Below are 14,572 nucleotides of genomic sequence, written 5' to 3'. Positions count from 1 at the left end.
GGTCGAAATTTTGAACGGATGGTTACGAAATTTTGGTTGCTTATGGGGGTCCCAGAGAGAAAAAGGCATATTATGTTTGGTGGTAGTCGGATTATATTCCCTAAAAGAAATGTTTACCAGTGAAAAGCTTTTTCACAGGAAAATTATACCTATTCTTCTCCTTTGGAAAATTATACCTATACTTCTCCTTATGGTTCTGTATACAGCGATATTATGTTTTTCGAGGGCAAGTCCATGCTTCCTCACATAGTGGTCCAAAAGATCATAAGTTCAACTGTCCCAAAAGAGTCACACAATTTTGAAATCTCCCTAAATACATAATTTTTGGGAAAAAAGGATTTTGGTTTTGCAGCCAGTATTCGATCTGTCCGTTGACGAAAGTTTCAATTCACATAGGCTGAGGGTATACTGATACTTTCTTACTTCCTAATATTAATTTTAATTAATTTCTCGTTAGAGTCGCTGTTTTGTTATAGCAACAATATCAAATAGCATTAGCTTCGCTAGCGAAATTTTTGTGTGAAATGTGTTGCTACATGTTGCCGTTGTTCATTGTTGCTAAACATATTTTGAAGAAATTGTAGCAGGCAAAGCTGCAAATTTATGATGCTTTTCCTAATATTGCGTTAGCATTTTAAGCCCTCAAGGACATTCTCGCAGGAATTTGACAGTACAGCACAGGTCCACGTTTTGATATAGCTACCATAGAACGGTACATCCCGATTTACGGTATTTTCAAGGTTTTAGCCTCATTATCAGACATGAATAGAAGAAATTTCGTATTATGTCTTCGCTGGGAGCGCTAAATTATCACCCCGAAATTTGTTGCTACAGGTTCAAGTTTTGATATAGCCGCCATAGAACTGCACCTCTTGACTTTCGGTATTTTGGAGGTTTTAACATCATTATCACACGGAAATGACTTAAATTTCGTATTTAGTCTTCGTATAAAACATTCCTACAGAGTATTGTCGGTATAGATCCACGATCTCCCGCGGTACCTTGTATTTCGTGGGTTGTCAAATTTTTGGACCGAAATGTGGATAAAATGTTTTATTCTGAAAATGTTTAGTACTGTTTAGTAAATGTTTTATTCTGAAAATGTTTAGTACTGGGCAATGTTTTGATAGGGACGCCGTGGTGGCGAAAGAGCTTAGTATATTCATAAACTAAGGGGAAGTAATAGCATCTTGCTTCAATACAACTCGTGGTGGAGGGCATAAAAAGTTTCATCCGACCGAATTTAATGCGGGTTTGCTTGCTTGAAATCGTTTTCGTCGGGTGGATATAACGACATAGCTGTGTGTTTCTGTCCGCCCACCTGTATATTATAAATTGTAATAAAACTCAATGCGGTATTGATGTAACGATCGGCTTATTTATCCAGTTATCCAATCATACTAGACACCTATTGTTTTAGGTAATGGTCGTAAAATATTTTACAAGTAGAATCTCCCAAAAACCGAAATTTTAGCTTAATTTTGTGCGTGTCGAATCTCTCTCGTAGAGCACATGTGTCCTTTTTGTTTATGCCAGGTGTAAAGAGTCATATTTCTCACTTTTCTCCGCAATAAATACCCAATTTTTATTAAAAAATATAAAAAACCAAATATTCATTCAAAACTGCAATGAAACAATTGCATGCAAAGCCATATATATTGAAATCAACATTTTACATACCCTGTCCACAGGACAAATTCAACATTGTCACCCTGACGAGATTTCATGGCTTTTGCAGCAGACTCAATTAGACTCCATGGACTATCACAAAGGTAATCACCATAACGACCAGGCGAATGTGTGGACGAACTGGGTGGTGGCTCTCGTTCGATGCGCCAACAACCTGAAAAATAGAAAAAAAATTAGTAAATAATATATAAAATATGTTCATCATTATTATTGGAAGAATTATAGGATATGTTTTTTGTTAATGACAGAAATCGATGGAAATTAAAACTAAAGTTTTTAATTAAAAGTTTCAATATAAGTTTGCTGTTATCGGACGAATTAAGAGTTAACTTTGTCTTGCTAGCAAAGAAGTAATTTCCCACATTAAGAAATGGACCGCACAGTGGAAAAAATACCGATCTAGCGTGCAGAAAATATAAAAAAAGGCTTTAAAGAAACTATGAAACGTTAGTACGATATTGAACTAGAGTGTAGACTGTACTTAACATCATATATAAAATTATAAATAGTTAAAAAAACGGAATAAAGATACATTTAAAATATGTATTTTTTACAATGTTTACGATGACTTTTTTAGCAGTAAGATTGCGATAGACGTGTGCGTTCTGTGAATATATTATTGTGGAATCTTTTATATTTTTGATATACTGTAATGGTATTAAATTAGATGAAATAGTTTTATAACCCATCATTTATTTTAATGTAGATGTTTCGGGCTAAATAAATGTAAGGTCCATTTCTTTAATTTCTTCGATTAGAATGGGGGTTTAGTATGGAAATCAATCGAATTGAGCTTCGATTTTTTTAATTTTTTATGTATCTTGTCTAGAATAACGTCTTAAATTTTTACCTGCGACTTTCGGATTTATAGCAAATTTTAGGAAATATGTCAATTCGGGAAGGAAGCATTTTTATGGTTTGGTTCAAATAAAACTACGATTATGGAAAAAATTTTGATAAATAAGATTAGATATCACTTGAAATTGATCACAGCAGAATATATAAGAAAATACAAAATTAAAAATTTTAGAAATTATTGATTTAATCAAGCTCAATTTCATATTTTCATTTTTGTTTTATTTTATTCAATATTTCGCAATTTTCATGAATTGATCAATAATTGGCAATAATCACGTAAAAACAATCAAACATATTTACTTAAAACTAGAGTAGCATCACTACCGTTGTCACTTGTTGTAAATATTGCACAATAAGTGACGACGGTAGTGATGCTACTCTAGTTTTAAGTAAATATGTTTGATTGTTTTTACGTGATTATTGCCAATTATTGATCGATTTCCTGATGAAGCAATTCATGAAAATTGCGAAATATTGAATAAAATAAAACAAAAATGAAAACATGAAATTGACCTCGAGCTTGATTAAATCAATAATTTCTAAAATAAGTATAAAAGTCGAATAAAACCAAAAAATCATAAACACAAAATTAAAAATACGTGTTGAAATGCGGTGATGCGTCTCCAAATAAATTGTTAAATACAAATTTTTAATACTAATAAAAATAGATAAAAAACTTTTTAAGTTAAACGGTTTTATGTTAAACATGCATTGCAATGTTTAAGATAAATGTACTAAAAACCAAAAAATAATAAAATAGATACAGTCGTGGAAATTATAAACATATGTATAGACTAGACTAAAATAAAACCGTGGGGCACGTCAATTGTCTACAATCGTTGATTAAAATGTTTGTTTTGTAATGTTACACTATAATTAGGCAGTTGTTCAACCGACAACGATGGACGTGTGATATGTAGGGCTAGAATGTGGAAACAAGCTAGCAAGCTCGATTAAAAGCGAGTTTTACTGTTTCATAGTGGTGAGCGAGTAGTACTTTGTCGCTTAAAGACAAACTACAAGCAGTGAAACGATTCCTCGCCAGCCAGCAGTGTGAATGTCCAACGATAAACTAGTTGAAACATCTCTTTTATTTACATGGAGTGTATAACTATTGGAATTTCCATGAGCAAGAAAATAGTAAGTAATTTCCTCACCGTCTGCGGGCCAACTGCCTAACGACAAATTAAACGATTCTTCTATCGCACATTAAGTCGATAATTTGTAGACAATTGACGTGCCCCACGGTTTTATTTTAGTCTAGTCTATGCATATGTTTATAATTCCCACGACTGTATCTATTTTATTATTTTTTGGTTTTTAGTACATTTATCTTAAACATTGCAATGCATGTTTAACATAAAACCGTTTAACTTAAAAAGTTTTTTTATCTATTTTTATTTTCTAGTTTTTAGTTTTTATTTCGCATTCTGTTTAATTCGTTTAGTGCTTCATTATTGCAAGGTTCCTTGCCCGTTAGTTTATTGCAGTCCTACTCCTCTATACGTAGTTCCTGCAAAGATCTTACTCTACTAAGAGCCACGTAGGCTTGACCTTCTTCAAACAGTTTCGCACCTAAGAATACGACTGCGTGATCCACAGTGCTGCCCTGCATTTTATGTATTGCAGAAGCCCATGATAGTATTAAAGGCAACATTCTTCTTTCAGCTGTCCCGTAATTGTACTTAGCTGGAAACTGTATGGCTTTCGGGTGTATAAGATGTACTGTATGTATAGTGCACTGTATTCTTCTTGTCAAGCCCTTTTATTTGATACCCATATTGGTGGGATTGATAAAAAATTGTTATCAGCCATTTGGTAGCGGCGGCCATCTTAGATTTAAGTTTTGCATAGTAAATTGTATTCTACTTGTTGAGACCTTTCATTTGATACCCATGTTGATGGCATTGATAAAACCTAAGTTATCCGCCATTTTGTAGAGGCCGCCATCTTGGATTTTAATTTTATATAGTACATTGTATTCTACTGGTTGAGCACTTTCATTTGATACCCATATTGATGGGATTGATAAAACCTACGTTATCCGCCATTTTGTAGCGGCCGCCATCTTGGATTTAAATTTTTTATAGTATATTGTATTCTGCTTGTTGAGCCCTTTCATTTGATACCCATATCGATGGGATTGATAAAACCTACGTTATCCGCCATTTTGTAGCGGCCGCCATCTTTGATTTTAATTTTTTATAGTATATTGTGTTCTGCTTGTTGAGCCCTTTCATTTGATACCCATATTGATGGGATTATTAAAACATAAATTATCCGCCATTTTGTAGTGGCGGCCATCTTGAATTTATAATGATAATGAATAAACATAATTGTATTGTCACCAAAATCCAAAGTGTATACAAAATTTCAGATTAATCTGTTGACAGGAACAAGGTGAAATTTGAATTACTAAATTTGACCCAAGAATAAATAATAAAACAAACTGGGTGAGCTAAATAAAACCATTTAAAAAGGAACAGAATGGGGTAATTTTTTAACTCTAGTTATACCCTTCACTCTAAATTATGTATATTCAAATCAGATTTCTTCCATTTCGTTTGGATTATATATGTAAAATTTTAAAAATACCGAAAATCGGGCGGTACCGTCTTATGGGGGCTATATCAAAAAGTGAACCTGTACCGGCAATTCGTGGTCAGAATATTTTATATCACCAACGAAGACTAAATGCCAGATTTCAGCCATTTCAGTTGGATAATGCGGCTAAAGTCTTCATAATAACTAAAATCGGAAGATACCGTCTTATATCAAAAAGTGAACCTGTGACGACAATTCGCTGTCGGAATATTTTATACCACCAACGAAGACTAAATGCCAAATTTCAGCCATTTCTGTTGAATAATGCTGCTAAAATCATCAAAATTACAAAAATCGGGAGGTACCGTTCTATGGGAGTTATACCAACAAAATATATAAACAACTATAAATTGACCAAACATTATAACGGATACAACACATCCTTTGCAGAAAATTAGACAGTAGGTATATCACCCAGAAAAGGCCAACCCCCCTAATATTTTTTTTGAAAATTTTAGTCACATTTATCTTATTACTGTTTGTTATTTGGTCTCATTATTGTTTAAAAAATAAATCGATGTAGATGTCCTAAATAAGCACACAAAATGTAAAACAACCGGTTCATTAGATTACGTGCTACAGTGGTCGCCGGTTTCTATAACGCCATTTCGATACCCTATTATCCCACCTTCAAAACACAACGGATTCTTCCCTTTCCACACTCATATCGCTGTAAATTTTTTCCATTTGACTGAGCTCCTTCCATTTCAAATGAATGCAATAAAAAATAAAAAAAACTTAACCACACAATTATCATTATTTTTAATAGAATTCGAAATACTCATAGAAATAATTATTTTCAGCACTCAATAAGAAAAATAAATGTTTGCATTTTTAACTTTAACCAATTCAATATATACAAAGCAAACTGTAATGACAAATAATTTGAATTGGAAAATGTTACAGACTACCAGTGAAGATAATTGTATAAATTTCACGTTTTTTTTTATATTTCCCATTGTGCCTGCTTCTTCAAATATTGATTCAGTCATCGAAATGTAAATATCTAATTGACCTGAATGGGTGTTCTTCGATTTTAAGTCAAAAGGAGAGTTTCAACGGAACAAACTTCTTGAATAAAAGTAATGTAAAACAAAAGAAAAACAATAATAAATAAATATAAATGTTGATTTATTTCATTTAATTAAATAGATGCACATTGTAGTGACAAAGGCGGGAGTCCATATTGACTAGAGAAAACCAAAACCGAAATACCACTCAGTGTATTAGGTTGAAACATGAACAAGAAAACAAGGTTATCGACGATGGTATTGTCATCATAAATCTAACCAACTTGGCAAAAGGAATATAACAAAAAATGCTGGCGATAGAACTTCCAGGTTTTAGACAAATAGTGCTGATTCAGTATCTGACCAAAAAAGCAGCATACACAATAATTATGCCGTATACAAAATATTTTAATTCGGTATCACGAGTTTGCTTCAAAATACGTGGAGTCTGTGGGTTCCGTAATGTGGGGCAAAACCAATTCATTGACAAAAACGTCAAAATGCCGTAAATCGGGGGTACCGTTATATGGGGGCTATACCAAAACGTGGACCTAGTTCCACAACTTTTGTCATATAAGTTTAGTTACACTTAAGAATCCTAAATGTCAAATTATAGCTATATCGGTCTGAAAATGTAGCTAAAAACGTCAAAATACCGTAAATCGGGGGGTACCGTTATATGGGGGCTATACCTATGTCCACAAGTTTTGTCACATAAGTTTATTGACATTTAAGAACTTCAAATGTCAAATTATAGCTTCATCGGTCTGAAAATGTAGCTAAAACCGTAAAAATACCGTAAATTGGGGGTACCGTTATATGGGGGCTATACCAAAACGTGGACCTATGTCCACAACTTTTGTTATATAAGTTTATTGACATTTAAGAACCCTAAATGTCAAATTATAGCTACATCGGTCTGAAAATGTAGCTAAAAACGTCAAAATACCGTATATAGGGGGGTTCCGTTATATGGGGGCTATACCAAAACGTGGACCTATGTCCACAACTTTTGTTATATATGTTTATTGATACTTAAGAACCCTAAATGCCAAATTATAGCCAAATCGATCTAAAAATGTAGCTAAAACCGTCAAAATACCGTAAATCGGGGGGTACCGTTATATGGGGGCTATACCAAAACGTGGACCTATGTCCACAACTTTTGTTATATAAGTTTATTTACATTTAAGAACCCCAAATGTCAAATTATAGCTACATCGGTCTGAAAATGTAGCTAAAAACGTCAAAATACCGCAAATCGGGGGGTACCGTTATATGGGGGCTATACCAAAACGTGGACCTATGTCCACAACTTCTAATATATAAGTTTATTTACACTTAAGAACCCTAAATGTCAAATTATAGCTACATCGGTCTGATAATGTAGCTAAAAACGTCAAAATACCGTATATCGGGGGGTACCGTTATATGGGGGCTATACCAAAACGTGGATCTATGTCCACAACTTTTGTTATATAAGTTTATTGATACTCAAGAACCCTAGATGTCAAATTATAGCTAAATCGGTCAAAAAATGTAGCTAAAAACGTCAAAATACCGCAAATCGGGGGGTACCGTTATATGGGGGCTATACCAAAACGTGGACCGATATAGCCCATCATCGAACTTGACCTGCCTGCAAACAAAAGACGCATTTTCCCAAAATTTCAGCGTCCTATCTCCATTTTTGTGGATGCTAGAGTGATTACCACAGACGGACGGACGGACGGACGTACGGACGGACGTGCTCAGATCGACTTAGAATTTTACCCTGATCAAGAATATATATACTTTATAGGGTCGCAAATGAGTATTTCAATGCGTTACAAACGGAAAAACAAACTTAATATACCCTCCATACTATGGTGGAGGGTATAAAAATAATAAAAATATCTTGTACACTTGTTCCGAATTTTGTTCTGAAGGAGTGGAATGATATAATCCATATTCCAACCTGATCATGACTGAATGAAATAATAATATATGCAAAGTTTAGAGCAATCAGAAACACCCTGCGAGAGTTGTCTTGCAGATTTGCCATTTTAGTTGGTGCCGTCAGGGCTTCTTGGAGCTTCTACATTTTTATCTGGGGAAGTATGGACTAGCGCCCGAAAAAATTTTACCGTCGTAAAGGACACAGCAAAGTCATCCTGCTCAAAAAAAAAAACAAGACGATCTGAGAGGAGCTCCTAAATGTCACTTTTTTTCCTAATTTTGTGTGGGAAGTATCTGCAGAAGTGGACCGATGTAGTTTATACTCAAACCAGATCTATATGTGGAAGGAATAATACGATGTGCATTGGATCAAATCGATTGCTCCTTTCGAGAGATATCGTTCACGCCATTTTACAGACAAATTTTGAACTTGGGGGATGTACCCGAAAGAGTAGATCGATATGTCCCATCTTCGAACTTAAACTAAGTTTGGGCAAAATATTGTGCAATGCAAAATTTGATTCGATTCGGTTGATCCTTTCGAGAGTTATTGTTTGCGCCAGTCAGCCAGATAGACGGGCGGACATGGCTAAATCGACTACAAATTGTCAGAAACGAATTTCGCTGAAACATACTTCGGGTCTAAAAAGGTTGTTTCCTCAACATCCCACCGAATTGAATGAAATTTGGAATTAAGTCCGCGAGGGGGGTTTAATATTTTCCTCCTGAAATTGGTCGGTATTGAAAATGGGTATATCGGTCCACGATTTGATATAGTTCCCATAGAACGACACCCTTAATTTTGGCATTTCGAAGGTTGTTTCCTTAATATCCCATCGAAGTGAGTGAAGTTGGTATTTAGTCCTCGCTGGGGGTATAACTTTTTCCTGGTGAAATTTGTCGGTATAGGTCCACGTCTACATATAGCCACCATAATAGGGTACTACCCGATTTTCGGTATTTTGAAGGTTTTTCCTCACTATCACATCGAAATGACTGAAGTTTGATATTTAGCCTTCGTTGGGGATATAAAACTTTCCTCCAGGACGGTACTCCCGATTTTTGGTATTTTGAAAGTTTTAGAATTATTCCGGGGAGGCACAGGCCAGCCTTAAAGCTAAATGTGTAATGATGCGTATTTTATTTGCTGACAGGTCAAGTTCAATTTCAAGTTTTCTTAAATTTTTAACCAAATTTTTAGACCGAATTAGATATTATTTAACATTTAGGATTTCTAGTGCACGGTGCGCCTTAACTAATTTTAAAGGAACGGTGCTTACACCTGGAATGTTTTTTTGCGGATTCTGAAACTACAATGTTCGTAGATGAGAAAAGAGATTTCCAAACTAATTCAATGTTCACATTTTATGGGTTTTTGGTTTTTACTGTTTTTCTTGGAAGCCGCAAGTCCTATTGTAATGAGGCAAAAGAAAATGTTGTAGTAATGAAAATTCTCTGCAAGATTGACCTTCACGACCTTTTCCTAAGTTTTGTCATTTTTGACATATAGAAATTTAAATTAGGACAATGCACTGACTGTATCGCCTCCTTATAAAACAATGTCAAGTACGGTGACCATAACTAACATTAAATGAATTCCGCTTACACCTGGGAAGTTTTTGGCAGATTCTGAAACAGCAATGTTCAAAGATGAGAAAAATCGAAAAAAAAACAAATCGCCGGAGTGTTTTTTAAATAAATCGCGATCAAAGGTCACATTTTAGGATTTGTTAGTTTTCACGACTTTGCTTGGAAACGGCAAGTCCTATCGAAGTGGGGCTAAATAAAATTTTGTAGATAATTTTCACTGCTACAACATTTTCTGTAGCACTTGCCGTTTAAAAAGCAAAATCGTGAAAACATAAAAAACGAAAAATGTGAACTTTGACTGCGATTTATTTAAAAATCCAGTGATTTTCTTTCCAGGTGCAAGCGGTTTTCATTTAAAGATAGTTAAGTCAGTGCATTGTCCCAATTTGAACTTCTATATCTCAAAAATGGTAAAACCTACGAAAATATTCTAAATGTCAATCTTGTAAAAAATTTTCACGGCTACAAAAATTTTCAATACGACTTGCATTTTCCAAGCAAAATTGCAAAAACCTAAAAAAACCCTAAAAATGTAAATTTGATAGCGATTTATTCAAAAAGCGCTCCGGCGATTCCTTTTTTATTTTGATTTTTCTCATATATGAACATTGTAGTTTCAGAATCCGCACAAAATTCCTAGGTGTAAGCTTTTTCCATTTAAAATTAGTTCAGGCGCACCGTGCCCGATTTTCAGTATTTTCACGAATTAAGCTACCTTTTTTAACAAACTACCGGTAATTTGGCATTTGAAGTTCCAGTCGTCACGAAACGCATCCACCAAATTTGTCAATATACATAAGTCCATGTTTTGGTACAGCCCCACATAACGGTTCGAACTATCCAAGTCCGTCTGCTGTGATCATTCTAGCGTCCTCAATAATTGAACTATAACGCTACATTTTTGCAACCACACTTTGGAATTGAACTTAGCTACTTTTTATACCCTCCACCATAATATGGAGGGTATAATAAAATTTGTCATTCCGTTTGTAACACATCGACATATTCATCGGATACCCTATAAAGTATATATGTTCTTGTTCAGGGTAAAATTCTAAGTCGATATAACCATGTCCGTCTGTCCGTCCGTCTGTCCAAGTTTCAAGTTTGCATTTTTTCCATCTGGACCTTATACATAGTTATTTAATAATTTATTATCTAACATTAGTTCTTAAGTATATAGCTTAAATATACTTAGCATAATTTCTTATTTTTCTAAGTTTATCTATATAATATTCTGTGGGAGGCAGCAGTTTCGCTGCAGCCTTTCATTAATACTAAATTTTTATTACAATAATACTTATAATGTAAACTGATGGTACATTATATGTCCTCCTAAAAAAGATGAGTAAAAAAGGAGACCCTTACGAATTTTATATTATCTAAAGTAGCAGCTCTGTCTAGGAACTTTAGAGCGCTCGCCATTAGAAAGTTATCTATGCGACTGAAGTCAATGGAATCATAAACCACACTGTTGGGTGGTAGACGCCAGATCCCATCCTCCCATTGTATTGGTCCGAACCAAACGGTGAAGGCATACGCAGTTAGTGGCCTGATAATCTGTTTGTAGATAAGTAATCTGTTTGTAGATAAGTAATCTAACAGTTAGCCCTCCAGTGACACTGATGGCATGCTGGTAGGCCCAATATATTCACTTGACCTTTCTTAAAAGATAGTCAATATGTCGAACGAATTCAAATTTGCTATGCAAAATAACGTCCAGGTATTAACCCTGGTCCGAATTTCGTTTTTAATTTGGTGTAGAAGTTTTTATTACTCCTAGGATGTTTGGTATTGCAAATGTGCTATATCGGTCCACGTTTTGATATAGCCCCCATATAACGGTACCACCCGATTTTTGGTATTTTTAAGGTTTTAGCTTCATTATCACACCGAAATGACTGCAATTTGGTAATTAGACTCCGTTAGGGGTATACAACTTTCCCACAGAATTTTGTCGGTATATGTCCACGCCTTCATGTATCCCCCATAGAATGGTATCTCCCGATTTTCGGTATTTTTAAGGTTGAGGTCTCAATATTCCACTGAAATCGTTGAAATTTGGTATTAAGTCTTCTTTTGGGGTATAAAACCCAGAAATTTGTCGGTACAGGTTCACGCCTTAATAGAACGGTACCTCCCGATTTTCGGTATTTTTAAGGTTATGGCAACAATAATCCATCAAAGTGGCTAAAATTTAGAATTTAGTGTTCGGTGGGGGTATTTAACTTTCCCTCTAATTTCGTTGTTTTAGGTCCACTCCTCCATTTAGCCCCCATTGAACTGTACCTCCCGATTTTCGGTATTTTGAATGTTGTTGCCATAATATTCCACCGAACTGTTTTGTCATCATTTGGAGTATAAAACTTACGATATGAAATTTGTAGGTATAATTTAGTCTTCCATGGGGTTATAAAATATTCCAGAAAAGAATTATACGTATAGGTCCACGACTTCCTATATCCCCCTTAGAAGTATACTTTTGTTTTTTTTTTTTTTTTTTTTTTGGTTTTAGCCACATTCTCTTACCGAAATATCGGAAATTTGGTAGTTAGTCTTCTTTGAGTCTAAAAACTTTCTGCAGGAATTTGTCGGTTTATATCCACGAAATTGCTGAAATTTGGTATTTCAACGAAAATAAACTAATTGTTCCATTTTACTTCAATATAACTCGTGGTGGAGGGTATAACAAGTTCGGCCCGGCCGAACTTAACGCCGTTCCTACTTTTTATACCCTCCACCGTAGGATGAGGGGTATATTAAGTTTGTCATTCAGTTTGTAACTACTCGAAATAATCATTGTAGACCCCACACACTATATATATTCTTGATCAGCTTGCAATTCTACATCGATATAGCCATGTCCGTATGTCTGTCCGTCTGTGGAAATCACTTTAGCGTCCGAACGGATTGACGTAGGTAGATGACATTTTGGCTAAATCTATTATATGTACGTAGGACTTTTGTTATTGAAAGCGGGCCATGTAGGTTCACGCTTTCGTATAGCCCCCATACAAAATGACGCGTGACGCGTCGTCGTTTTAAGGAATTTTTAAGATATTTGTCCCATTTTACCACCGAATTGGTTGTAATTTGGTATTTTGTGTCTCTTGAAGCCAAAAAACATTCCTACCAAAGTTGGTTTATATAGATCCACGTTTTGGTATAGCCCCCATATAACGCCCCATATAAAGTACGCGTCATTTTTAAATATTTTGAATGTATTAGTCCCATTTGATAACATAATCGGTTGTAACTTTGTATTTTGTGTTTCCAGAGGCTAAGAAACATTTTTACCATAAAATGTTTATATAGGTCCACGTTTTGATATAGCCCCCATAGGACGATATCTCCCGATTTTTGAAGGTTTTGGCCTAATTAATTATGGCCTAAAGTTTGGTATTTAGTCTTCGTTGGGGGTATAAAACTTTCCCCCAGAAATCTGTAGGTATAGGTCCACGCCATCATATAGCGCCCATAGAACGATACCTTCCGATTTTCGGTATTTTGAAGGTTGTGGCCATATTAATCCACCGAAATGGCTGAAATTTTTGGTGGAGGGTATAAAAAGTTCGGCCCGACCGAACTTAACGCTTTTCCTACTTGTTACTTCTTTGCCTTTATTTAGCGATAACAATAAGTTCATATTAAAATTACTTACTTCTCATAACATCTCCTTCTGTTGAATATATTGTATCCAGATGAAGATCTGTTATATGCCAAAAGTAGCCTGCAACGAAACGAAAAAAGAAGACAACAAATTAATTCAATATCAATAAATTTTCATCATGGAATTTCCCACCCTCCCGAAAATATGTTACATTTATACTCAGTTATTGACATTGACATCGGTAGTTATTATTTATATTTCTCTTACATATATATATTTCCATGTCTTTTTTGTTGAACTTAAAAAAATTAAACAGACAAATTGAATGACACTTTTGCTTTTATCAGACAGAATCAAATAATTCTGAAATAAGTATTAGCTCTTAATATACTGTTGGCTTAGCAGAAGTCATTGTTGTTCACTTAAATAAAATTTAATTATTTTAAAGTGATTTTAACTTGAATTTGCAAAGTCTGCAATAATCGTTGTCACATACAACCGCATCTTTGTTTTACTCCCACATTAAAAGAATATCACTCTCACAATGGCATTACGGTTATACGTTACAACACGCTGTTTGTTATGTGTACAATTTGCTGACAGGAGAGAAAAAAACGAAAACAACAATAAAACACAATACATAACATAGCTCACAACAGAAGACAATACGGATACGACCATAAGATGGTATGAGCAACAATAAAAATGAAGAATAGAGACCAAGATGAAAGAAACCCAAAAGACAAAGTGTAACAAAAGATTTTCTGTCACCAAAGGATAACGCAACCGTAAAAAGAATGACATCAGTCAAGTGTGCATGGTCGTCGGTGTGTGTGAGTGTGTCTGAAAGTTTGTGGGATGTAAACTTTATTCTACAACTGTTGCATGGCATTCAAGACATGGTATTACTTTTGCTCACATACATATTTTCTTTAACACTCATTTTTTTCTCATTGCATTTGCCATTTCAAAACAAAAAAATGACAAAAGAACATAAAGAGGATGAACAATTGCTACTGCCTTTGACATTGTTGAAGAATTGGTGTGTGTGTTTTTTATCACTGAATGTTATGTTTAAAGAATTTATTACATTTCTGTTAGCTTGCTAGAGTAGTTGCCAATCCTTTTTATACACTGAACGTTATCAGGGATCCGATGAACAAGGAATAGGGTCATTAGGGTCAAATTGTTAACATAAGACCTTCCTTTAGCTATTACTCTATGTGTATTAGCCTTCTGAAGAATAATAAAGCAGCATGAGCTGGCGGACCAC

The 14,572-nt window shown here is 34.7% G+C and overlaps 1 protein-coding gene across 3 annotated transcripts in view; it reads right to left on the bottom strand.

Annotated features, from left to right (window-relative positions):
- Positions 1 to 14,572, bottom strand: part of LOC141402856 (acid sphingomyelinase-like phosphodiesterase 3b) — a 767,718-nt gene that overhangs the window by 265,377 nt on the left and 487,769 nt on the right. For all 3 annotated transcript variants that reach the window (XM_073984889.1, XM_073984890.1, XM_073984891.1), the window contains 2 exons: positions 13,351 to 13,419; positions 1,681 to 1,843 (listed from right to left, as the gene is read on the bottom strand). In XM_073984889.1, the coding sequence (XP_073840990.1) occupies positions 1,681 to 1,843; positions 13,351 to 13,419 (232 nt within the window). The remainder of the gene's footprint in view (positions 1 to 1,680; positions 1,844 to 13,350; positions 13,420 to 14,572) is intronic.

This window comes from Musca autumnalis, unplaced genomic scaffold, assembly GCF_047663935.1.
Source record: "Musca autumnalis isolate F117 unplaced genomic scaffold, ASM4766393v1 scaffold_4, whole genome shotgun sequence".
In the NCBI taxonomy this organism is placed as follows: domain Eukaryota; kingdom Metazoa; phylum Arthropoda; class Insecta; order Diptera; family Muscidae; genus Musca; species Musca autumnalis.
The sequence above is the reverse complement of the archived record's forward strand: the minus strand, read 5'-3'. Positions and strand labels throughout refer to the sequence as shown.